Source organism: Festucalex cinctus, chromosome 21 (genome assembly GCF_051991245.1).
Source record: "Festucalex cinctus isolate MCC-2025b chromosome 21, RoL_Fcin_1.0, whole genome shotgun sequence".
Taxonomy (NCBI): domain Eukaryota; kingdom Metazoa; phylum Chordata; class Actinopteri; order Syngnathiformes; family Syngnathidae; genus Festucalex; species Festucalex cinctus.
The window spans coordinates 19,999,808-20,027,347 of record NC_135431.1 but is presented as its reverse complement, the minus strand read 5'-3'; the positions used below and the strand labels follow the sequence as shown (position 1 = coordinate 20,027,347).

At 39.4% G+C, this 27,540-nt stretch overlaps 1 protein-coding gene and 1 long non-coding RNA gene across 8 annotated transcripts in view; one reads left to right on the top strand and one right to left on the bottom strand.

Annotated features, from left to right (window-relative positions):
• The window catches only part of mdn1 (midasin AAA ATPase 1), a 437,529-nt gene that overhangs the window by 151,350 nt on the left and 258,639 nt on the right, over positions 1 to 27,540 (bottom strand). For all 7 annotated transcript variants that reach the window (XM_077510806.1, XM_077510808.1, XM_077510809.1 and 4 more), the window contains exons 56-62: positions 16,691 to 16,904; positions 16,157 to 16,397; positions 15,929 to 16,056; positions 15,377 to 15,537; positions 15,085 to 15,299; positions 14,621 to 15,008; positions 14,391 to 14,503 (exon numbers count right to left, since the gene is read on the bottom strand). In XM_077510806.1, the coding sequence (XP_077366932.1) occupies positions 14,391 to 14,503; positions 14,621 to 15,008; positions 15,085 to 15,299; positions 15,377 to 15,537; positions 15,929 to 16,056; positions 16,157 to 16,397; positions 16,691 to 16,904 (1,460 nt within the window). The remainder of the gene's footprint in view (positions 1 to 14,390; positions 14,504 to 14,620; positions 15,009 to 15,084; positions 15,300 to 15,376; positions 15,538 to 15,928; positions 16,057 to 16,156; positions 16,398 to 16,690; positions 16,905 to 27,540) is intronic.
• On the top strand, positions 25,953 to 27,001 carry LOC144010479 (uncharacterized). Its single transcript, XR_013281231.1, has 4 exons — positions 25,953 to 26,444; positions 26,530 to 26,571; positions 26,648 to 26,681; positions 26,761 to 27,001. It is a non-coding gene; the product is annotated as an uncharacterized LOC144010479 (long non-coding RNA).

Genomic DNA, 27,540 nt, shown 5'->3' with positions numbered 1-27,540 from the left:
TTTAGCATATGAGTCTAGGTTAGGGAAACAACTCATCTCTAAGCTATATAAGGGAATTGAGGATTTAAAGGGTAATGACACATTGTATATAAAGGAGAAATGGGAAAGGCAGGCAAATACAACCATATCAGAGGATGAATGGGAAGAGATAAATGAACAGCAGTGGAGTACAACTTGTTCACTGACTTGGAGAGAACATGGGTGGAAAAATATTGTACGATTCTTCAGGACACCATCACAGACAACATATCGGGACACAAAGTGTTGGCGATGTTGAGTTGAGTAGATGGAGTAGAGTCAGATGAAACGCCATATCATGTAAAATGAGATAACAAATTAATGGGCTGGACTCAATTTTTAGTTAGAGACCAATGGGTGTCTCTAAGACCGATAATTATTCTTTGGCCTCTGGGTGTAGTTCCTCAAGGTAACCACCAGATGCCACCAAACCTGTACAACTAAGCCGCCCACTCAGCATTGCCCGGACACACATTCCTTATAAGGCCAGATATAAATTAGTGTAAATAAATGATATCCTGAATTAAGTAATAAAATACACAACATAATCTATATTCGACAATTGTTAACCTGATTTATGGAGCAATGGTTATAGCACATTGAGTCCAACTATGAAGTTTTTTTTTCTTTTCTTTTTTTTTTCTTTTCTTTTATTTATAAGTGATACTGTCTTTTATCGCTGATAATATTGCTGTAACTGCATTGAAAAGATTAACTGTATGAATTGTTTCTCAACATGACATACAAGATGTGCAACAGAGATTAGAATTAACCTGTTAAGTGCCCTGAGAGAATTTGGGATTTAACATGTCATGTATATACATGTTATTCATGCTTGCTTAATTAATATATCTATGATGTTATTTATTTTAACGTTTATCATTGAATAGAGCTAAGACCTTGACATATTTTTATGTATGACTCATCATTCAACGTTGTGTATCCATGACACATTTGTAAAGAATGTATGACTTCATGACTCATTATGGAAAATTACTGAGAATGAGTCTCAACAAGCGCGCATTGATATGAGGAGATGCGGAAGGACATTCACCGGAAGAAATCAGTGATATGACCCAAGGTGATAAAAAGTCGTCACCAGCTGCGATCTACGCCCTTTTTTACCCTGCGATCTGGTCTGGATGGAGAGTATTTCTGAAGATGGATTTATGCCTGTTTGAGGACTTACGATTTTTTTCCGAAGGACTTGGACTAGCCGTGAATGGAATTATCTTCACTGATTGGTAATGTACAAATCTTTTAGCAATAATGATGTATAATAGGAAGATATGAATGACTAATCGCGTGTTAGGGTAGGGGCCATTTAATACACTCTCATATCTTTCAAATTATTTTTAGCCAAAAACATCTTATTGTGAATCAGGTCTTAAGCTTTTCCGAGAAATGATCAATCTTAGAAAACGTTTGTAAAAGGTTATATTATTCTTGATCTCCTGTTTTTATTTTATTTTATTTTTATTGATTTAAGGTTTTATCATTAAATGTGATTGTTATGATTAATATTGGTTGTCTTATTATTGTCAATAAAATTGTTTAAAAGACAATGTTTGTATCAATCATTTTATTGTTTTGTCTCTATTTTATTTGGTTTTGGTTTTATTTATTTTTGGACGTTATATAAGTCCAAGGACGTTTTATAAGTCCAAATAAAATGATTGAAAAACTAATTGTGATTTAATTAGTTTGTTTGGTTTGTTTAACTTTTATTATATTTATTTTTTGGACGTTTTATGAGTCCAAGGTCGTTTTATAAGACCTTATTATTTGTCTTTGATTTTAGTTTTATTCTTTTCTTTTTGGACGTTATATAAGTCCATATGAAATAATTGAAGAACCAGTTGTGGATTAATTATTTTATTTGTTTCTTTTTCATTTTTATTTTGGACATTTTATAAGTCCGCATCATTATTATTTTTTCTTCCTCCAAGAAGGACAACAGCATCGGACTTTTGGAAGAAAGTAAATGTATTTGAATAATCTCTAACCAATGCTTCCATCTGTATTAATAAGTCAAATACTCCTGCTTGATAAGTAACAAATCCGTATGATCCTAACAAGGATTATTAAATTACTAGGTCAATAACAAATGCAAACAACTTAGAAAAGTGGAGCTGCCAATTTAAGTGAGGTGTTCAGATTATCCTTCCTGGGCTCTGTGTGTGTGGTTACTCACTCAGGATTGATAGGTGGATGGAAACGGATTGGCCTCATGATAAGAAGACAGTGAACAAACCTAGGTGAATCCACTTTGATATATCGGCTTATCTAATTCCCGTCTCCTCACGCTGACGCCTTAGAGCTGGTGAGGAAAAAGGGGAATTTCTAACCCTTTAATTGGAGAGTCGATCAGGACATATTTCCCGATTTAAGTCCTGCGGGTAAGCGGAAGTTGACATGTGGCGCCCAACGTGGGGCTTCGATTGACTCATTTTTGTCAAAATCGGGATCGATCGAGGCCCAAAACAGGAACCCGAGTGAACGAGGCTTGCGGCTCTGAGCGGAGGGCACAGAGCTTAGAGCTGATAGCGAACTCGCTGATAAATTGTCATGTCATACGACCCTGAGTTAACACAAAATAGTCTCTTTGATGAATAGTGTTTTATGGAAAAGAACTTCTTTAATTGTGGAAGTCTAGTGTGATTTTTGAGTTGAAGTTGATTGTATTATTTTGTGTTAAAGGAACGGTGACTGGCTCCCCCAGGAGACTTGCACTCTAAGAGAGGTTGAGTGTGAGGAAAGCCATTCAAAGTGAATGGGTTTTAACAGCAACCTGCTGTTCTGGTCAGCTGTGAAGCTACTGATAGTGTACTTAGTGTACTTGGCAGAGCGCGCTGCGTCGCGCTTTCCTGAGGGGAGGGCTGAGTTAAGGGGTGGTTCAGGCCTGTCCACAAAGAGAAGGAGGGCTTGAACAGAGTTAATGTTGAGAGGCTGCTCGGAGAGAGGCAGTTTCTTCAAACCTTGTGATGTTAAACTATGCTTTACGCTATATAGGCTTACCATCTTGGGCACGGTGGCCCATTTTATTTGTTTGTCATCTCAAGTATCCATTTTTAGCAAAACTACCATATTCTTTGCTTGGTTATTGTGGGGTGTCGGGAGCCATTTATAGACCCTTTTCTTGGATAGCGGATGCATTGACAGAGGCTGCCGCTATAAATCTATCCCTGATCCCCCACCCTCTGCCTTTTCTCCTTGTGTTTTTGAGAAAACTGTAAGTTTTCGGTATCCCGACAGGAGTGTCCATTGGCACAAGAAGAAAGTCGTCGAGAACCAAGAAGAAAGGGTAGGGGTTTCCACTAGGCTAATGTGCTGGTGGAAGCAGCCTTTTTCGGTTCCTGACAGGAGTGTCCATTGGCACAAGAAGAAAGTCGTCGAGAACCAAGGAGAGAAGGTAGGTGTTTCCACTAGGCTAATGTTCTAGTGGAGGCAGCCTTTTTCGGTTGCAGAACAGGAGTGTCCATTGACACAAGAAGAGATCCACCTCCCGGAAAAGAGAAGCGGGAAGGAGCAACCGATCTAAAGGAAATAACACACCCCACCGTTCGAGAGAGGACATCCGCCTGCGAGTAAAGGTAGGAAACCTGAAGGCGGTAGTCCCGGTAGAAGTAGAGGCAACGTACACGGGTACGGAGCTGAGTAGCCAGGAGCTAAAGTACGTCCCTGAACCCAAAGGCCACGGGAAGGCTTCGGAAATTGATAGCTCCACTCCTACAATAAGAAAGTAAAACAGGCTATAAATATTGTAGGAGCAGAGAAATGGGACAATACTCCCAAAGGAGGAAAAGTGGTCCCAGATGAGTTTGTGTGGGAGGTTATTAAGGCCTACGTGAAGTGCTAGCCATGTAAAGGCCTTGCCCACAAAGAGGGAGCTGGAGAAACTGGAACTTTGGGTCCCAGAAAAGAAAATCCGTTCAGTTATATGAAATTGCGAGTTGTGTATAAGGCAGGATGCTTGGGACAACGAGTGGACGGGTTGATGATTAAAAGCAATGTTCCATGGCATTAGTTTGCATGGACGTAGCAGGCCCCATGGGGGGTGAACGACACTAAGGGTGAAAAGTATTTTATTGTGCTTGTAAATGTGATGTCAGGACATTTGGGATTAAAAGCGAAGTATGACCAAATTGACATCAGTGATGAAGTTCTAGATAGAAATATAGTGCAATTAAAAAAGGAGGAAAAAAAAAAGGGGACTCCAAGGGGTAAATCAGCTGAAACCAATGCCAGTTAATCCACCCTGAAGTTAAGGAGTAAGATAAATAATTAAAAAATGGAAGCAGCCACTCCGGCCTTTGTCAAGCTGTTATGGTGAAAGGAGCTATCATCGTGCGGAAATAAGGGTTGGAAGGGCATTTAATTTTTGGATAAATGTAGTAAGAGGATATATTGTTAATGGAGTAGAAGGTTTTAGTTGGCAAGCAGCTATCTTGACCTGTGAAATTTGTAGTGGAATATGGAACAGATATCCGACGAAGGCTGGTTGGATGAGCTTACGCCGGATTTGAGCGAGATAGGCACGGCTAAAATATGTGAAACATAGATATGTGGATATGGTAGAATAAAGGGTCTACCTAGGATAAAAGTGCATGCTCAGTGGGATTTAGACCTGTAAGAGACTATGGAGGCACAGTATTGTGAAGGTTTGTGGGACGGAGAGAGCATATTGTATTGTCAACATTGTAGGATGAGGATAGGGAAAGGTTAACTGAATAAGAGCTGGGGTAGCTGAAGGGTGGCAGCTAATCAGAGCAGAAACCCAGATAAAGTCGTTAAGTTTTGATTTGTTGATCTATTGGCCGATGGAGATAAATGAGAGGATGTGTAGCTTGAGAGAAAGCACAAAATATATTAGTATAAAGTTAATGATGTTATTTTGATAAAATTATTTGTTTTGATATAAAAAAAAGTAAATGTTAAGTTTTTGTTGGTGTTTTAATTAGGAGTTTGTTTTGTAGTGGCAGAGATTTTTATCAATATAAATGGAAAATTTATTGTTAGTTGGCTTGTGTTATTGTAATTTTTAAAAGAAAAAATTGTGTTATTAAATTTATTTTTAGAGAATGGTTAATGGTTATAATTTAACATAATATTTAAAATCAGAATTGAATTGTCTGGTTTGTTTGATTAGTTGTCTTTTGTTGGAAAATAATGTTGCATCTCCACCAGTTCTGACCCGAGATTTCAGGCACGGCTCTACAACAACTGACCGCCAGGAGGAGGAGGAATAAATGGAGATGGGAAAAGTATTGGGAACTCCAGCCGTGAGGTCAAAGGCGGAATTGAAGGAAGGGCCAGCCAAGGGAGAGAGCGCCTCCCCTGACAAGGAGGAGCCAGAAGAGAGAAAATTCAAGTTTGACTTGAGCAAAGACAGTGAGGATGATGAGGTAAGAGAACACATGAACCTCAACATATCTTTGTCACACCTTTGGAACAGACGCCAGGGTCCACGGCCTTCCACATCTTCAGAGAAACAACAACAAGAAGGAGATGGAAGACGAGATTGCTGAACTGAAGAACCGGATAACCAGGTTAGAAACAAGTAAAGAACTAGTAGAGAATATCCTACAAGGATTAGTACCGATTTTATGTAATCTCTTTCGAGATCTTGGTCAATTTAGGCCATATTGGGTGTCTTTAATTCAACACTTTCATGAAGAAGCCTCCTTGAGAGGAGAAATGAAAGAAAGGATTAGAAAATTGGAAAAAGGAATCGCGGAAGCAGAAGCCAAGATATAGAGGTCCAACCAAACCCCCGTGAATTTTGAACAGGAGAAGCCACCAGGACCCTCGACGGCCCTGTTGTTTGATTATCAAGAGTTTTTACGAAATCAGATGCAAGAAAGATTGGCTGAATTGCGGGCCAGACATGATGAAGATAAGTAGTCAAAAAGAAAAAAAGAAAAGAAGCTAGGAAAATTGATTATCAATAAATTAAAAAACCCTCCTATTTAAAAGAAAATACATTTTTGTAAAAAGATAAGATAATTGTGTAATGAAAGCCAACCCCCAGGAAAGGGAGGAGGAGCTAAGGAGATATTAAAACTCAACAGTTTTTTAGAGGACAAGATCAAAAGGAGAAAGCATGAAACGGAGCTACAAGATGGAGGGAGAACGAGGATGGAATCCGCCTGGATACGGAAACCCGATGTATGACCTACCTCGACCTACGACTCTGAATTTGCCTCACCCTCTGACCTTAGAGGTAGGAGAAGGGCCGCATGTCTACTACAATGGAGGAACAATTACACACCAACCGAAGCGCAGAAGGACAGAGAACTATTATGAGACTCCAGTGAATGAAGATCCATCGGATACAGTTTATGAACAACCTGAAGTTCAACCTGAAGCTGACAGAGTGTACATGAACATTCGTGTCGACCGCCAGAGACCAAATTGGAGGTATGGAAGAGTTTTGGTGACTATCCAACTTTGTGTCGTGATAATATTTTTGATATATTATTTGATGAGTCAAAAATCTAGCATCGCTGGCACAGCCCCGATTAATCCCCTCGACCTGGTAGAAATACGACATGGCACCACTAAAGTAATCAACCAGACGTGCTGGAAAGTGGAAATGAAGCATGTTTATGAAGAATGGAGAAGGGAGAAGGGAGCCTGCGGTGCTGTCGAGGAAAAACCCTGTGAGGTGGGATGGAGAAGGGAGAAGATAGCAGTAATAAATTCCTATCTTCGCACCTTCAACAATACAGATTATAATGAAACCCTAGAGGTTTTGAGAAGAAGTACTACATATCCTGCAAAATCAAAAAGCAAGTGTGTACATCCAGTGATTCTACGAGTTGATAACATAACAAGCGACTTTACAGTCAATATTACTTTGTTATGTCTGGAGAAGCAAGAACAAAGAATGATTAGAAAGAACTGGGTCCAGATCGGGAAGGAGGAACCTGCTTGGTACCTCAGCGAATATTGTGCAGGACTGCCGGATGCAACAGGTGGATATTGGGTGAAGACAGACTATGGTGCCCCTGACTTCACCTACCCCGCGGCCCCACGGAATTACACTTGTATCGAATTTCGCCCGGCATGGGAACCATGTTGGAACTGTATAACCTTTCGGTGCGAGGAGCCAGGGACCAACAGGACCACTGATTACCTGCCAGGTATTCCTACTCCATCATCAGGTAGGACACCTGAATTTTTTTTAAGCTATTTGGGCTTGTAAAACTTGAAAAGCTTGTGTTAATATTATAGAAAAATTAGTAATAACGTGACTATCAGGATGTAAGTTAATGTTAGAAAAGGCCCAGTCGTATAATAGTAGTCATGGTGATTGGAATATGATGAAATATTGTTTTGAGACCTATCATATGTTTTGTTATGCAGATGAGGGTAAGAGAATTATAATTTTTGAGATAAGGCTAAGGGGTGATGTAAGTTGAATCCTGAGTCCCTGATGAAAGGTATTAGATCAAAAGGAAATAGTAGTGAAACATGAAGTATGGCTAAATGATTTTTTTTATGGATATGGGAACAAGGAATAGAGATATTGAAATAATCTTTAATAAATCTATGGGAATAAATGTGTTAAAAGTGGTCTGGGCACAGATGTAGGCTCAACGTATTTTTATATCAGATGAATTATATAATGCCCCAAAGGGTGATTTTGATAAAATTGACCAATGGTAGGATTGAGAATGATCCCTGATTTTGTTACGCAGATCTTAGAAGGTCACGCATTTAGGAAGACCCTTTGTAAGGGGGATATAGTTATAGGGTTTGATTGGTTGGGATTTGATAAGAGTTATGACCCTGGCACTAGTGATGTGTTTTTTTGGATGAATCCCTGAAGATGGATGGGGGGTTTATGAGTGGGTTAAATGGCGTGTCAATGAGTGTATTGATGACGTACGTGGTGACGTTTGAAGCCCCATGAAGCAGGTGTATCACGTGATTGACTCAGGGAAGGATTAGCTAGGTTTGCTATGGATTCCCCACTATTTTTTTTTGGGTCCCTTATTGTGATATATATTTTTTTGTTTTTGCATTTGATTCGAGTTTTTGTGATGGAACTAGCAAGAAAGAGATTTTTTTGGTTAGGGGCACTTTGAGTAGATCTCACCTTAGAAGGTAATGCACTGTAATTGTGGTATTATTTTAACAGATTTTAATGATAAAATGAGATAAAAGGAGACAACATATACAATTTATATTTTTGTCTGTAGTTGAAAGTCCCCTTTAATCTTGGGATCACAGAAATATATGTGTCCAAATTTTATATAAACTTGTTATTTTATATCGATGTATCCCTGTTTTATCAGTAACATGTAGAAGAGTTTTTAAGCAGGTGAAAATTTTTTGTAAAATGAATAGGCCTCCTGAATCCAAACATTTTGGAAAATCTATTGTTTTTAAATAGAAAGGAATAAGGATTTTATTTTATCCCATTTTATATTTTTGTTTGTTGTCTAAGTGTAAACATAGACAAAGTAATATAGAATAATTTATGGTAAAACATTTTTTAAATATATTTTTGTTTTTGAAGCATGATATATATCCCACCATTTTATTGCATGCACCAAGCATGTTATATATTTTTGTCCACATGATGGCGTAGTCAAAGGAATGAATCATCCTGAGGCCCCGATGTGTGGGTGAAGCATTTTTAGTAGGACTTCACTGTTTTACGGGGTTTTATTTTGCCATCACTGTCTTGCACCTGCCACGAATTTGTTGAAAGATGGCTGCATTGTGGACACAGTGATGAATATAATCATAAGGAAAAGTATGGTTCCTGCTAGAGTCAGGAATTGTCCTGTCAGCAGTTATAGAGGTTGCAGTTATCAAAAGAGGGACCTTGGCATTATCTGCCCACCAAAATTATGAAGACAAAACCTTACCAAATAAGGTCAAAATTTAGTTATTGGCCAACGAGCTGCAGAAAAATGGGGGGGCCAACTAATGGGAAACTATTGAGGAGTAAGGATGGGCATCAGAAAAGGGTGGGATCGACCCGATCCTAAATAAGACGCCCTAGCCCTGAGTTCCTCACTTCTCATTGAAACCTCTTGGTGGAACAGTAAACATCAACTAACCATGGCTTGGAATGCTACGGGGAAAGGCCTCATTGGGAGACCAGGCGCTCTGCAAAATGTGAGTAATGAAGTGGAATATCGGATAATAATATGACTTTTTTTATTTGTTGTGGCGGATATAGCGAACAACTAAATTAATAGTGTGGGGAATAATTTTAATTCTCCTTTGGTTATGTCTGGTCGACCACTTGGTTTTAGTAATTTGGGTTTTTATCTATGTAATTATTTTTTTACTCTTCCGCCAAGAGGTTCCGCTACTCGGAAGAGCGACCACACCCTCGCTCTCCCTAGTAGAGGTGTTCTGCATCGATGGAGTAGATGCGGATGGAAACTTAGACTAAGATTAAAATGTATATATTGGGAGCCGCAATATTTTAGGTTTCCCCCAGGTCTTAGAATTGTCGAATTTTTTTTTTATGTGTTTAACAGGATAACCAAGATAAGCCGCAGTGTGTCTTCTGCGGAGATGACCTCCTCACATCCGCTTGGGTGGTGAGGGATGAGTATTATGGTCATTGTTGTTACTCGTTGCCCACGGAGGATGAGAGAAGAGAAATGTGGCTCATCCCAGACGGGTTATTTTTAAACTTTGTCAGTGATTTTTTTATCGATATCCAGTGTGGTTCCTGGGTGTGGCCTGGCTTTGCTGACCTCGCGGGTTCAAGTAAGTTGGAAGGTTTGGTTCAAAGTCGCCTGAAAGAGGTACGTTATCATGTTAACAATGAGGGGGAACTCATTGGGAGAACTTTCCCTTTAGTGCGCATGATATGGCGCCTGCCTGACAGTACTCGGCGCTTGACATTCAACACCTTGGCTGGCTTTTGTGTAGCCGCCTCCCCGTTGAGACAGGTCGGATCCAGTCGGGTTGAGGATGAGTGGCCCTACGAGCCAGTAACGCCCACTTCGCCCTTCCTGGATCGGGTTGACGAGCCTGGGGAACCCAGTGCCGCCCGACGGGATGCGCCAGTTGGTAAGGTTATGCCACTGTCGAGAACACCCTCCCCCACGGTTTCATCGAGCACCGATGACCTGGAGGGTGTGCCGGGCGAGGATGGGGGTGGAACGGGGTCATCTCTCTCCCTGATGATCAGGGAACTGGGCCTATGGTCTCCTCTTACTGACCTTGCATTCTGAATCCCCGGTGTCTCCGTTGTCGGATGACATGGGGGGGGGGGTGGATGAGGGTGACTGGTTGCATCTGGGTGACGGCGGGCTCGCGAGGTTGATAGGTATAGACACCATTGATCTCTAGGCGGGGGTGTTGAGTTGAGTAGATGGAGTAGAGTCAGATGAAACGCCATATCATGTAAAATGAGATAACAAATTAATGGGCTAGACTCAATTTTTAGTTAGAGACCAATGGGTGTCTGTAAGACCGATAATTATTCTTTGGCCTCTGGGTGTAGTTCCTCAAGGTAACCACCAGATGCCGCCAAACCTGTACAACTAAGCCGCCCACTCAGCATTGCCCGGACACACATTCCTTATAAGGCCAGATATAAATTAGTGTAAATAAATGATATCCTGAATTAAGTAATAAAATACACAACATAATCTATATTCGACAATTGTCAACCTGATTTATGGAGCAATGGTTATAGCACATTGAGTCCAACTATGAAGTTTTTTTTTTCTTTTCTTTTTTTTTTCTTTTCTTTTTTTTTTCTTTTCTTTTATTTTTAAGTGATACTGTCTTTTATCGCTGATAATATTGCTGTAACTGCATTGAAAAGATTAACTGTATGAATTGTTTCTCAACATGACATACAAGATGTGCAACAGAGATTAGAATTAACCTGTTAAGTGCCCTGAGAGAATTTGGGATTTAACATGTCATGTATATACATGTTATTCATGCTTGCTTAATTAATATATCTATGATGTTATTTATTTTAACGTTTATCATTGAATAGAGCTAAGACCTTGACATATTTTTATGTATGACTCATCATTCAACGTTGTGTATCCATGACACATTTGTAAAGAATGTATGACTTCATGACTCATCTATGGAAAATTACTGAGAATGAGTCTCAACAAGCGCGCCTTGATATGAGGAGATGCGGAAGGACATTCACCGGAAGAAATCAGTGATATAACCCAAGGTGATAAAAAGTCGTCACCAGCTGTGATCGACGCCCTTTTTTACCCTGCGATCTGGTCTGGATGGAGAGTATTTCTGAAGATGGATTTATGCCTGTTTGAGGACTTACGATTTTTTTCCGAAGGACTTGGACTAGCCGTGAATGGAATTATCTTCACTGATTGGTAATGTACAAATCTTTTAGCAATAATGATGTATAATAGGAAGATATGAATGACTAATCGCGTGTTAGGGTAGGGGCCATTTAATACACTCTCATATCTTTCAAATTATTTTTAGCCAAAAACATCTTATTGTGAATCAGGTCTTAAGCTTTTCCGAGAAATGATCAATCTTAGAAAACGTTTGTAAAAGGTTATATTATTCTTGATCTCCTGTTTTTATTTTATTTTATTTTTATTGATTTAAGGTTTTATCATTAAATGTGATTGTTATGATTAATATTGGTTGTCTTATTATTGTCAATAAAATTGTTTAAAAGACAATGTTTGTATCAATCATTTTATTGTTTTGTCTCTATTTTATTTGGTTTTGGTTTTATTTATTTTTGGACGTTATATAAGTCCAAAGACGTTTTATAAGTCCAAATAAAATGATTGAAAAACTAATTGTGATTTAATTAGTTTGTTTGGTTTGTTTAACTTTTATTATATTTATTTTTTGGACGTTTTATGAGTCCAAGGTCGTTTTATAAGACCTTATTATTTGTCTTTGATTTTATTTTTATTCTTTTATTTTTGGACGTTATATAAGTCCAAGGACGTTTTATAAGTCCATATGAAATAATTGAAGAACCAGTTGTGGATTAATTATTTTATTTGTTTCTTTTTAATTTTTATTTTGGACATTTTATAAGTCCGCATCAGAAACAGCTAACCATTATCACGTGTTTTGGGAGTGCCCCTCTATTCACAACTACTGGCATGACTTGAAGACACACATGGATAAAATACTGTTGGTAGATTTTCCACCTACATTCAAGGCACTATACTTGGGGAGACCTGGAATCGCTTTTTCCAGATTTGGAGATGAATATATATATAAAATAATGTTGGTGGCGAGTAAAAAAGCGGTAACAAGAAAATGGATGAAGAAGAAAGCACCCAGAGCAGAGGATTGGGAAGAGGTGATGTACAATATCTATGGGATGGAAAAATTAACATTTACTTTGAGACGGCAGGTGGACAAATTTGAAAAAATTTGGAAAAGATGGAAAAACTATACAGGAGTAATAGGATGGGATTTTGTTTGATCTTAACAGGGGAAACCCCAGTGTTCGGCTACAGAAGTTAAAATGTTGTGGTGTTGAATGTTCTATTGGTTTTTTTTTGTGTTGCTTTTGTACTGTATTTTATTTTATTGTTTAAATTCCCTTAGGGCTATTGTATTTAGTGACCTTATACTACACTGTGGATAAGGAAAAATTGGTTAACATTGCTGCTGTTCGAGGAAAGGACGTTTTTGAGTAAAAGACAGGAGGAATTATTAGGTGTTTAAATATGGAATATATTTTAATCCTTTCACCTATTTGTTAAATTTTTGGGGGGGAATATTGTGTGTAAAAAAAAAAAAAAAGGAAAACCTATAACTATGTATATGTCTGTTGAAATGTCTGTATGTTCAATAAAGAAACAGTTACAAAAAAGTAAACATGTTTTGTATTTAAATATACAGTGGATGTCACTTATCTCGTCGTGTGTTTAGTTTTACAGTTAACTCCACCTGGGGTGTCATTAATTAATTTTAAATTAAAAGATGTTTAGGGACAACAGAATAACCAGAACAACATATGCTACACACTTGCTAGTTGCTAATGCTACACAAGCAAAATGGTGCATTCAGGGTACTTTCATCTACTGAAATTCAAACAGAATCAGTGGAGGCTGGTGTTTGTGGATCTCACTCTGCAAATCTTTCCTTCATTGCTTTCTTTTGTCTTTCCTCTGGTCTCTTGAGATCTCCCTAATCTGTTGGAATTTAGAGGTTTCTGGGGTTGGTGAAAGATTCTGGTTTTGTAACCCTGTGGGTGGCAGGTCTGGTTGATGCTGGATTTCACTTTGCTTCATCTTTCTTTCCATTGATCCTTCCTCTGGTCTTTTGACGTGAACTCCACGACTGGCGAGACTCTGAAGTATCCGGTTAAGGTGAAGGGTATGGGATTTGTATTAGGTTTTAGGTGAATTAATGAGCAAGCACACTAGTGTTGCACGGGGTACCAGTCCCAGTACCGTACCTCGATCTTTTTTCTCTGTATCATTTTATTTTTTTATTTTTTTTAGTACCGGTACTTAATCAAATAAATATAAGAGAGCCCACCAAATCTGTTTTATAGGCATGTACACATACACGCATGGCCTCCTGTCTGACTACCGTTATTTGGAAAACGCAAGTGGCACGCCTGTTTCAACGCGTTTGCGAGAGGGCGCAGGAAGATGGCTTCATGCACTCGGAAGCGCTCGCTAGCCAAGCACTCCTTGATGAGAAGATGACGCGCTAATTGAGCTTATGAAGTGTAGCGCTCGCTGGGTGTCCACTCCTCATTGAGAAGCACAGCGCACTAATTAAATGTCATATCTGCGGCATTGCGCAGGCAATGGACCACGTGACAACACTGCCTTGCCTACATTGAGTCACTGGAATGCCACTGTATTACCAATATTTAATTTATTTAATTACTGCTACCAAAGCTTTTTTTGTTCATCTCTGGGTGCTGCACGTGCCACCCAATTTTTCTAGCCATAGGTCAAACGTAGCGGGATAGGGCCGTTAAACCAATGTTGGGGGCGCGACAGACGCATTTTTTAGTACTTGTGTAAGGCCACTTTAAAATACGAATTTTTTTTTGCCAGGCCAGATGTTTGTGTCAGGTTTGGTGAGTTTTCGTTCATGTTTAGTGTCTCAAAAACGCGATTGTTTGCGGAGAAGAACAATAATGAAGAATAACAACAAGAATTCGTACAGAAATAAAAGTGATCTTGCAGCGGTCGCTGCTCTGGCCATAAAAATATAAGAATTTCTACAGAAACAATAGGGCCTCATGGTGGCAACGCCGCCGCTGCTCGTGCCCTTATTATTACAAAAGCTGGAGTGCAGTGGAGGTATTTACTTTTTAGACAGCTCATTATTTTACCTTTGGAACTTCAGAAAAAAAAAACATGATGAACATTTTCTCATTTACTACTGGTTTATACCTGATTCGAGGATGCTGGAGACCATCAGTGGTACTATTCTCCTCCAACTCTGCTCCAGTCATCAGCTCAGAAGACAAGCTCCGTACTTTCCACTCCATCTGCAAAATGGCTAACTAAAAGTGTCAAGAAGACAGACACTTTTAATTAGTTGTTTCTTCTGCCTATTGTAGGTGTGCTTTTATTGTTGGTAGAAAAAGACAATTACTGTAGACGAAAACATTTGCTAGTACCTCCTGTTCGGCATAGCTGAGTTTGTAGGCCCTCTTGACAGCTGGGTCAAAGATGGTCTGGGGTGCCCATAAATTGATGTGGAGCAACCCCATGTTGACCCAGAATGCACCAGCATCGGCCACATTGGTGGCACCTTGAACTTTGTTCTCAACATATTGCTTCAGGCAAGTAATACAGGCATCCACTACTCCATCAGGGAGCAATTTAGGGGAGATTAAATCGCTGAGAATTCTCTGGATCTCCTCAGCAGCAATCCGCGGGTTGGCTTTCTCAACCAGGTTCTTGCAGCTATCCATGTAACCCTCCTGTAAACTGGGAGGTAACAAGTGTGCTATGCTCTGTAATTGTCGATGTAGGATGGCACTCTGGAGCCTCAAATCGGTGCCTCTGAAGAGAAATGATGTAATCAGAGAAACAAAAGTGTGTAGTTTAGTAGTAAGTATTATATTGTAATGTTGCCTACCTTAAGTCTGCCAGTGGTGGAAAAGCCATATTGTCCCACAAGATTGAAGACAAATCCTGGAGCTGCCGAGTCTGTTCCTTCCACTCCCCCAGGGTCACATGTGAGACAAAGAGGAGACCAGTCCCTGATGGTTCCCACGGTCTTCCAGTCACACTGCTGTTCAGCACCCCCAGCGCGCAATATGACCACACAGCTTTATTTAACAAAGCTGGTCCCTAAACACACAATATGTTATTAGGGATAATATGTGTCTTATGTGATCTACAAAGTATGGTATATTGATAGCCAATACCATTTTTTTTGCTTCACAATGTGACTCTGAATCAGGATTTTTGTCAGGATTGATTGGATTCCATTTCAGCCATCGGTCAGGGTCAGACGTTGCGCTGTTTTTCCACAGAGCAGCCAAAGTCTCAGAGAGTAGCTCGCACCATACAAACTGTAGTTCCTCCACTGGCTGTTGGGTATAATCATCATTGTACACTCAAAGATGACTTCATCAAGGTGTATTTTCTCTGTACCCTTCTCAAATTTTGAGAAGAGAAACGTGTCCTTCGATCAAACTGTATGACACCATAGAAAATTACTTTTCATTCACCCTTAAATGTTCTTTTATGTCTGCATTATGTAGAACACTTTTTTTTTCTTTTTCTTTTTTTTTTTGAAGAGTTTGGGTCATTTTATTGGGTGAAAGTCCATGCAATTGTTTTGTTCACTAATTTAAGAAGATATATACATTTCCTTAAAAAAAAAAAAAAGTCAACACATTTCCATTTTTCCCCCACTGACATTTGATTGGGTGTACTACTAAAAAATCCTGAAACAAACACTTAAAGCCTTATACTTGCCCGTTCACTATTGAGCAGGAACCAGAGTGGCCGAAGTTGAGTGACACTCATTGGTGTGGACTGAAGACAATAGCTAAGATGTCTGGAGACTTCTAGGCGTAAGCTGTCCAGTGCTTCTTGGTCACTGTAAATCAGTTTGACAAAATAATTTAATATAAAAAAATAAATCAACAAAATTACTATATCACAGCTTTGTTTTGCTATGGTTTTGAGTTAAACTTTACCCATGTGAAAAAGATAGCTGCAAAAAATCCGTGCTGAGCCTTAGCTGGTTAAGTACAGCCACTCCCTCCATCAGGGGCCACAACTGAGCCCTGCGGCTAAGTTGCTGTAATTCTTTTTGAGACAGAGGGAATCCTTCTGCTGGTCTATCCTCTTCGGAAATTGTGCAGTTCTCCAAAAGACCACAGGAAATCATCTGGTACTGCTGGTGCTCCACACTTGACACCAACCTCTCCAATAGTGCTTTATGGGTAAATACATCAAAACATGGTTATTGTGTTGGTTGGTGGGCAACCGTACATTCAGACATCTGAGATGTGTTATGTGAAGACATGTTTCAGTTTTATCAGTTTGCAGTTCTCATCATCGACAAGACACCGACATTTTAAAATCTGAATAATTCCGGGAAGACCGAAATGTCAGTCTGGAAATACTCAACCCTAATGCAAAAAGACCAGTTACTTTGGCATCCTTCACAACTTTTGAGATTAGAAAACGCAAAAATGTGGACTGTAGGTGATTGTACAAAATCTTACCAGATTTCTGTGTATCCAGCTCATTGTTTGCCAACAGAACAAGCCCCCAGGCTTCAAGCAGACTTTCTTTAATGTCCACACGGAGTCCAGCAACCTGAAGACAGATGAGCTCCTGCTTCCAAGAACTGAATGTGTGGTCAAGAGTGAGTTCGTTCACATCCAGGGCTTTACTCAAAACGCCGAGCTGTGACGCACACTTGGCAACAGTCTCCAACTAGAGAACAAGATTTTGAATTTAGCGTTTCATTTGTCCTATCTAAAAATGAGATCCAATGTTCTCAAATAAAGTCATACAGTGGAACCTCTACTTACGAACGTCTCTTCATACGAAATTTTCGAGTTACGAAACTCCTCAACGGGAAAATATTGCCTCTTGTTACGAAAGAAATTTCTAGATACGAAAGGTAAAAATACATTACCGAACGCAACATACTTTCGGCTATGGCTATTTCCTACCATAGGTACCTATGAGCGTAAATACTACATCGGTGTTTGTGCATCGTTCTGGCATCCCATTGGCTAAGAGGAACCTCTACCATAGATATGAGCGTATACTAGATCGGTGTCTATACAGCGTCCTCATCATTCATCCCGCGGCCCGTGATGTGTTCCGATAGTTTTTCGTAAATGTATGAACTAACGGCCAACGAATTTGTGCAAAAATTCAAACAATTGGTGATTGATGAAGGCACAGTAAGTTTTTAATTGCGACGAGACGGGCCTTTTTTTTTTTTTTTTTGAAAAAGATGCCTCGCCATACCGGAAGTTTCCATGAAGTTTCAGAATTTGTTTAAAAGAATCACCCAGAAAAAGTGTTCACCAGTCGGGCGTTCGCTCACTAAGATGTTTGCATTGGACATTAACGAAGGATTGTTCATCCATCCATTTTCTTGACCGCTTATTCCTCACAAGGGTCGCGGGGGCTGCTGGCACCTATCTCAGCTGGCTCTGGGCAGTAGGCGGGGGACACCCTGGACTGGTTGCCAACCAATCGCAGGGCACACAGAGACGAACAACCATCCACACTCACACGCACACCTAGGGACAATTCGGAGCGCCCAATTAACCTGCCATGCATGTCTTTGGAATGTGGGAGGAGACCGGAGTACCCGAAGAAGACCCACGCGGGCAAGGGGAGAACATGCAAACTCCACCCAGGAAGGTCCGAGCCTGGACTCGAACCGGAGACCTCAGAACTGGGAAGCGGACGTGCTAACCACTCGACTACCGTGCCGCCCACGAAGGATTGTTTAAAAAAAAAAAAAAAAACATCAATGGATCAGTTCTTTACAAAACACCAGGCAAAAAAGAAAAAAAAAAAACACTTCTGAGAGAGAACATGAACCAGAGGGCAAAAAAACGATGAGGACAGCAGTTAAAAAGGTAAATGACCATCATTTTTATTCTTTACTCTATTCTTTGTTATTTACATTATGCACAACTCTCATTTATTGTGCAATAATCTAATTGTAACGTATTTGTTATATGTTTTGATGCATTTTTATGCTTTATAAAACATTTATGTCTGAAATTTGGGAGGCTTGGAACGGATTAGGGCATTTACATGTAAAATGCGTCTCTACTTACAAATTTTTCTACTTAAGAACTTTCTTCCAGAACCAATTAATTTCGTAAGTAGAGGTACCACTGTATATCAGATAAAAAGAAGTACCGTATTTTTTTGGACTACTGGTGTTCGTCAGAAAATTTGAATATCAAGGACAAGTACATTTATTTTAATAATTTATTTAGTGCTGCCAAGATTAGTCAACTAGTCGTGACTATGTCAATGACCAAACGCGTCGACGGCTAATTTAAATAGTCGACTAGTCAGTTTTACATAATATACTGTATATCAGCCTTATATATATTTTTTCTTCCAAAACTGCCTAAACCGCTCGTTCTGCCTGCCGCCTGCTCTTACTGGTCGCACATGCGCAGTAGCACTAATCCGGGTCAGACGTGACGTCACCGGAAGCTATATACTCTTAGCACCAGCTGTACACAGTATGCTATCATGGCCAACGGACATCGGACTTCGAAAGTTTGGGAACATTTCTACAAAGATGCTAAAGCGAATAATGTTCAATGTAAAATATGCAAGACAGACCTTGCCTTTCACGGCAGAACATCGGCATTGCATGAGCATTTGAGATGGAAGCACCTTTTGTCGAATCCTTGACGGCAAGGGACAGTCATCTCAGCCGGTTTAAGTTGTTTGGATGGTTAGCGTAGCTAAGTGCTAACGTGGACGCTAACGGAGACGCTTTCAGTGTTTAGCACACACCGTGATAAAACGTGCAACGTTGTTACAGCGATGTTATGGCTAAATAGTAAATGTGGCAACGATGTCTTAACGCTACGTTACGGTGCTAAAAGACTCCGCTGAAAGATGTCGGTTACGGATACGAGACCCCTGTCCATGGTCGGCGATGAATTAAGGAAATGATAAAGGAGTTCAACCCAGAATATCATGATAACTACCTCCCAGGCCGATCGCACTCACAACTCTCATGGAAAAGAAATATGCTACAACCATGATGATGATCAATGATCAATTCCCAAGAGAGATAAACGAGCGGCGAAAAGTACTGTTTCCTATAATGAAACAAAATAGACAGGAGGGTAAACGGACTTCGATGGTCGTTGATAAATTATATATCGACGGCCAGCTATTCCGAAACCCAACCTCGACCCTTTGGCTGTTCTAACTGATAATTGGTAGAGCCGAGTATTGTGTGATTATTTGACGTATGTATATGTATGTGTATGTATATGTGTATATATGTATATATATGTATATGTATGTATATGTGTATGTATATGTATGGATAATGGGTTACGAAACTGAGAATATGAATTTATATCATGTATAGGCTATAATAATAATAATAATAATAATGATAATAATAATAATAATATAAAAATATATTCTTAAAAAAATAAAAATAATAATAATAATAAAAATAATCTCGCTTAGGTCACTATTTACTGGTGTATTGTTATGTTGAATCCCCCACAGATTTCCTTCACACTCACTTCCCCCCTCGTTTCTTCACTATTATACTTATCTACTTGCTATCTCTCTCTTTATATAAATTATATAAATTGCCTAATTACTCTTTTGCTATCCTACAATATGTTAATATTAATAAGCAGCTTATATAGATGTATACATAAGACTGAGTCTATATTGCTCGTATGCAGAAATTAGTTCTGGTCTCCTGGAATGTGTGTGGCGCTCGCTCCCAGGCAAAAAGAATAAAAATTTTAGACCATCTCTCAAAATTTAAGGCAGATATTTGTCTCCTACAAGAAACCCACTTACAAAAATCAGAAGAAAAATTATTTATAGATAAAAATTTTAGTCAAGTTTACTCTGCCTCCTATAATAGTAGACAAAGAGGTGTCTCTATACTTATACATAAGAATTTATTCTTTACTCTAAATAATATAGTAACAGATTTAGAGGGCCTATATATTATTATCAAGGTAACCATATTTAATAAAGTATATACAATTGGTAATTTATATGCCCCAAATAATGATGACCCGGATTTTTTCCATGAATTTTTCTCTCGGTTACTCGATTTAGCAACAAATTCTACTATTATTATTGGAGGTGATTTTAACACGGTCTTAAACCCGTTAATAGATCGTTCTAATAATACGATATATACAAGGCGATTACGATCCGCTAAAGTAATAGATGAATATATGGAGGATTTTGGCCTCAGCGATGGCTGGAGACTTCAAAACCCAACTAAGAAGGAATTTACTTTCTTCTCTGCGGTGCACCGATCATTCTCAAGAATTGATTTTTTCCTTACAAATAATTCTATTGTTGATAAAACTGCTATAAAAATACATTCTATAATTATAAGTGATCATGCACCAGTCTCTCTCACTCTACAAATTGACTCTACCTTTAAACTTCCCCCGATATGGCGTTTTAACATCTCATTACTGAAAGACGTAGAGTTTGATAAAATTATTAGAAGGGAGTGGGCAGATTTTTTGGAAATAAATGACTCTCCAAAGTCCAAATATATCTCCATCTCTTCTCTGGGAAGCAGGAAAAGCGGTAATTAGAGGGAAAATTATATCATATTCAACTTATAAAAAGAAACAGGATCAAAAATTAGAAAAATACCTGGAAGATAAAATTAAACAACTAACGGATGAATATGCATTAAACCAAAATAATCAAATATGGATAGAACTACAGAATATAAAAATACAGTTAGATAACATGTTATCTAAAAAGACAGAGTTTATAATACAACAGTTGAGATATAATAATTTTGAACATAATAATAAATCAGGTAAATTCCTGGCAAATCAACTTCAACGGAATCGGGAAAAATCTCTTATAACGGCTATTAAAGATATAAATGGTGAATGCACACAATCACCAAAAGAAATTAACCATATTTTTTATAACTATTATCGAAATCTATACTCAGAAATTAATAGACCTAACCCTGAACATATTGAGGTATTCCTAAATAGCTTAAATATACCTCAGTTATCTATTGAACATAAAGATATTCTAGATGCCCCGCTTACTATAGATGAGTTGTATCGTGCTTTAGACAGTATGCCTAATGGCAGAGCACCTGGTCCAGACGGCTATCCGGCTATATTTTTTAAACATTTCTGGTTAATGTTTGCTCCATTATTTCTAAGAGTAGTAACTGAAATTAAAAGTAAGGGTGATATACGTCAAGATATGAATATAGCAGCAATTAAACTTTTATTAAAGCCAGAAAAAGACCCCACCCTCCCGTCAAGTTACCGACCGATATCACTAATTAATACCGATATTAAAATTATCGCTAAGGCCTTGGCATCTCGACTAGAGACAGTAATCTCGACAATTATTCATAGCGATCAAAGAGGTTTTATTAAAGGTCGTCATTCTACTAATAATATTAGGAGGCTCTTTAACTTGATTAGTATGTCACAGCGGTATGATAAAAAGGCAGTTATTTCGCTGGATGCAGAAAAAGCCTTCGATAAAGTTAACTGGTCCTTCCTCTTTGCTGTCTTAAATAAATTCGGCTTCGGGGAGTCATTCATTCAATGGGTCTCAATATTATATGATTCTCCTAAAGCTACAGTTACTACCAATGGGATTACATCACAGAGTTTTACTCTACAAAGGGGAACAAGACAAGGGTGCCCAATGTCTCCTTTATTATTTGCTATATTTATTGAGCCGCTTGCATTAGCTATACGTCAGGATAGACGGATCCAAGGAATCCACTCCGGGACAATAGAACATAAAATTAATCTATATGCCGATGATATACTACTCTATTTAGAAGAACCTGCTATCTCGCTAGGGGAAGCATTTAACTTAATAACTAAATTCTCTCACTTATCAGATTACTCTATTAACTGGACAAAATCAACATTATTACCTATCACAGAAAATTCATGGAATCCTACAAGTCAGGATCCACACTACTCCTTTCCTACAGGTAATTTAAAATACTTAGGTGTTAAAATTTCACCAAAGTTAACTGAAGTAACTTCTTTAAATTTTTTACCGTTATTGGACAGTATCCGTAGTGATCTGGAGCGCTGGAATAATCTTCCGATCTCTTTAATAGGACGGATAGCTACTATAAAAATGAAAGTTTTACCAAAGATTAATTATTTATTTTCAATGATTCCATTTAAACCTACGTCTAACTGGTTCCAATCGCTGGACTCTGCTATCATAAAATTCTATTGGAATAAAAAAAAAGCTAAAATTAGTCTATCTACTCTTCAGGAAAGTAAATCTAAAGGAGGTTTAGAGGCACCAAACTTTATGTACTATTATATAGCTAATCAACTACAATATCTTGTGCTATGGACACAACCCAACAGAGATACTAACTGTTGGTTGGAATTGGAGCAGAAGGATTGTAATAATCTTAGACTGTTAGATTTACTCTTTATTACAAAATCAATAAAACGACATAATTGTTTTAAAAAACCCAATGATAGCCGCCACCCTGACTGCCTGGTGGAAGGCATTAGAAATTACAAACTCCCAATTGGCGCCCTGTGGGCTCTCTCCCATTTGGCATAACCCCGACTTTCAACTTAATAATCAGTCGTTCCATTTAAGCTTATGGGAGCAGAAAGGAATTACACACCTTCATCATCTTTTCTCAGATAAGTTTATATCGTATACAAACTTGGTCCAGAAATATGAAATAAAAAATGGAAATTTCTTACATTATCTGCAAGTTAAAAATATGGTTAAGAAACAAATCCCAACACTTCAGGATACGCTCCAACTGCCTGTCTTAGCTAAAGATATTATAAAGCTTTCTCCAACAACAATAAAGAAAATATCAAAAATATATAAGTTATTTTTATACACAAATAAAACGTATTTACCGACTTTAAAATGGGAAAAAGACTTGTCTATAGTTCCGGAACCAGACTTTTGGACCCAAATCTGTGAAAATGTATTTAAAATGACCAAACAGACAAATTTGCAACTTATCCAATATAAGATACTTCATAGAACATATATTACACAATATATGATGAAAAAAATGGGACTCTCTGACTCCGACATTTGTCTCCAGTGCTCACAAAACACTGCCGATACTTATCTTCATGCTTTAGGGTCATGTACTCCAGTGCTGCATTTCTGGACTAAAATCTTGGAAAAGCTCGCTGATATATTAAACTGTAGGCTTCCTTTATTTCCAAGATTGTGTTTACTAGGTGACTTAACAATAACTGAGCTACCATGTAAACAATCCCAATCTATATTTATAGCCCTTACTATTGCTAAAAAAATAATCCTTGTCAATTGGAAAAATAAACAATCTCTCAATATCGACCACTGGTTAAACTTACTAATAAATTATATCTCAATGGAAAAAATCTCTGCCTTAAATAAAAATCAAGTATCAAGATTTAAACAAATATGGTCTATGTACATAGAATATTTTAATCTTAATTTGGCAACTTAATCCTGCCAAGATTCTGCCTGTTAACGAGAGCCACCACATCGTTACAACTTCTGTTTTCGCTGCTTCTGTATTGGGTATTTTGTATCTGATTGTTTTTATTTTTATATAGTCAGGAACCTAGTTGCTGCTAGTGGGCTCGAGCACACCACACTATACGACACTATACTCACTAACTCCTTAAGAGTTATTTCTAGTGGGTACTAAGCATCAACACTTGGTGTTACTGCATGCTAATTAGTCAATTTTCTCGACGCCGTCCCCCGTTGTCTGCTCGGTAGCGGTTGTTGTCTTGGCCGCTCCCTGGGCCCCCTGTGGGGTGCGGTGTTGGGGTGCTTTCCCTGGTGCCCGGGGCGGCGCCGTCCCGGCGCGGTCCACTGCTCCGTGCCCGGCGGCGCGGTTCGGGGCGGGTGGGCCTCTGGTGTGCCCCGTGGCTCCCTCTCCCCTCCCCCTTCCTCCCCCCCGTCGCCTCTCCCTCCTCGCCTCCTCCCGCCCATCCTCCTCTGCCTCCCGGTCCCTTTTCCCTTGTCGCCCTCCCTCCTCCTCCCCCCCCCCCCCCCCCCCCCCCGCCCTGCAGCCGCCCTTTCGCCTTCTGGGGGGGTCGTGGGGGGGTGGGGGCTGGGGACCGGTGGGGCGCTGTGGGGGCCCGCTGGGCCTCGTTCTGCGGCCTTGGGCTCGGGGGTGTGGGCCGGGGCTGGGGCGGGGGTGTTCCGGGCGTCTGGGTCGGCTCGCCGACCGGTGTCCGCTCGGGTGGCTTGGGGGTGGCCTTGGTGCTGCCGCGGCCTGGGGATTTCGGGGGGGGGGGGGGGGGGCGGTGCTCGCTTTGCTGGACCGCGGTTGACGGCTTTCTTTCTTTGGTGGTGGTCCTTATGCATGCCAGATCCGTCGCACCAGCATCTACTGAAACTCAACAGAAGTAGCCTCTCCCTCCCACAGCCCCTTGAATCAGTGGGTGCTGGTGTCTGTGGATCTCACTTTGCTTTATCTATCCTTCCCTCCTTCCTCTTTTTAGTTTTTCCTCTGGTCACTTGAGATCTCAATTTATTGGAAGTTTGAGGCTTCTGGGGTTGGCATAAGACTCTGGTTTTGTAACCACGCAGGAGGGGTTTTGTTGGTGCTGGATTTCACTTTGATGGATTGGATGTACTGGCTTCTATGGATCTCACTCTGCCTTATCGATCCTTCCCTCCTTCCTCTCTTTAGTTTTTCCTCTGGTCTCTTGAGATCTCGCTAAATTTGCTGGAATTTAGAGGCTTCCGGGGTTGGCGTAAGACTTTGATTTTGTAATCATAGGGAAGGCAGGAAGTGTTTGGTCGGTGCTGGATTTCACTTTGATTTATCTTTCTTTTCTCTTTATTTTTTTTCTGACCTTTTCTCTGGTCTCCTGACCATTTAAACTTCACGACTCTGGCAAGATTCTGAAGTACCTGGTTAAGGCGAAGGGTAATGGGATATTTATAAGGCTTTAGGTGAATTAATGAGTATAAATTTATACGTATTTGCACGCACACGCACGCACACACACACACAAAAAAAAAAAAAAAAAAAAAAAAAAAAAAAAAAAAAAAAAAAGAGCAATGATGATAAGACGTTGAATCGGTAAGACTACCGAATGAACAATTCTGAGCTCTTATGAAAAAAAAAAAAAAAAAAAAAGAAATATGCTACAACCCTTGAGAAGTTCAGTCTCTCCATCTCTCTGCTTCATTGGTTTAAAAGTATTAAAAGTAATAGCGCACGCACGCACGCACGCACGCACGCAAACGCACGCACACACGCAAACGCACGCACACACACAAAAAAAAAAGAGCAATGATGATAAGACGTTGAATCGGTAAGACTACCGAATGAACAATTCTGAGCTCTTAAAAAAAAAATAGAAAAAGAAAAAAAAAAAAAAAAAAAAAAAAAAAAGTAATAGCAACAACCCAACAATTATCAGTGTAATATGTGATTTTTTTTTTTGTTGTTTATTTTTTTTTAATGATGTTGAACATTTGTGAAAAGTCTGCAAACTTCTAGTACAAACTGCACTTTAACTCTTTGACCGCCATAAACGTTTAAAAACGTTCAGTATAATCCTAGGATTGGCCGCCATAGACGTTAATTGACGTCTACTATGTTTTTTTATGGAAACGGGTGGAGGAAAGCCTTGGGCAGCTGTGCTCCAAGTATCAAGCCGATCGGGTTACTATAATGGGTATTCCTGGCCACTAGATGGCTGTGATGAGTCTTTTGGACAAGATCGGGTAGAAGACAACAGTAGAAGGAGAGAGGCTGAGCTAGAGTGTTTGAGGGGGAGAGAATGGCTAACTTGGCTAAGGGAGTCAAAAAAGGCTACAGATGGCAAGCAGCTCACGCTTGATCCTTATTTTCAAAGCTCAAAAGCATCGACCAGTGCTCAAGAGCACAGTGATGACGGGGTTAAGTCATAGTTGAAGCAGTGACGCGGCCGTTTCGACCACGTCCTAAGGCCCCACCGGCTAGCGATGCTAATAACGTCCTAAGGCCCCACCGGCTAGCGATGTTAACACCGGAGAAAAGTGGTGCACAACCGAGCACGTCTGCACAGATGACGTTTCATCGGACGATGACGACTACTATGGGTCCGATGCAAGATTACTTTCCTAACTTTCTCGGGCGATCTGCTAGCAGCGTGTGTAAATGTGCTGATATACACTAAAACATCTATTACCTATACAAACGTGAATGTATATTTTATAGATCGTGCTCACAGCAACGTCCGACCGCTGGTTCTACGACAAAGAAAGGTAAAAAAAAAAAACGTTTTCAATACACCGCAACAATAAAAGGAAAGTCTTTCGATAGTATTGTAATTGTATATGTTTCTTTCAGCTCCTACCCAAAGTGACCCTTCTCACATTGAGCAGAACAAAGGTAAAAAGAAAAAAAAAAAAGATTCTCCACAGCACTAATAAAATATTTGATGGTAAACGTCTTCTATAATTTACAGAATGTGCATCAACCAATACATCCAAGAAAAAAAGGTAAACATGCACACACACACACACACATTGTATCACAGTGCTCTAAATTAATATATGATATTGAAATGTATATTTGCAGATCCCAAAGTCTGGCTGGCATGAAGTTGATGAATTCGGCTGGCAGCCAACCATCTTCCCCTTTGCTGCAAAACCAGGACCAAGGGATGCTGCAGCAGAGCTGGATTCCCACCTGCCAGCTGACATCCTGGAGCTCTTCATCACGGATGAACTTCTCCAGCACATCGTTCATCATACCAACCTCTACGCAAATCAGTCCATGCAGAAGCAGACTGACAAAAACTGTTGCGCACATGTAAATAGTTTGCAAAGAGTTTTCCAAATTGTTTGTTCGGATTGCTACTGTTGCATGTAAATAAACTGTTATTTTGCAATCAAAAATTTTTTTTTATTGTTGGGGTAGTGTTTTATAGAAGTTTAGGTGTTTGTAGAATCACTCATGCAAAAAAAAAAAGTGCCAAATTCACTAGAGTGCATGAAATAACATCGTTTCACAAAAAGCTTGATTTCTCCGTATTTTGGAAGAAAATAGAGGATTTGGGTGAAACGAAGCTGTTTTCTATTGTTGATTACTGAAGATCCGAATAAGGTAGAAACAAACTTTTTTTTTTACATGAAAGATGGGACTTAAATCTTCCATTTGGTAGTATCCACGTTTCCATAGTCCTAACACAACATTTTCTGTGGAGCTTGAAAGATCGGTAAAATTCTGTAAATCAGCTGGCAGTATGGGGTTACCTTTTCCGAAAATGGCTGGCAGTCAAAGAGTTAATAAAAGGTCAATGTACAGTTACCTTTCATCTGTCACCATCTTTATTACTAACTTGTACATATATCTTAA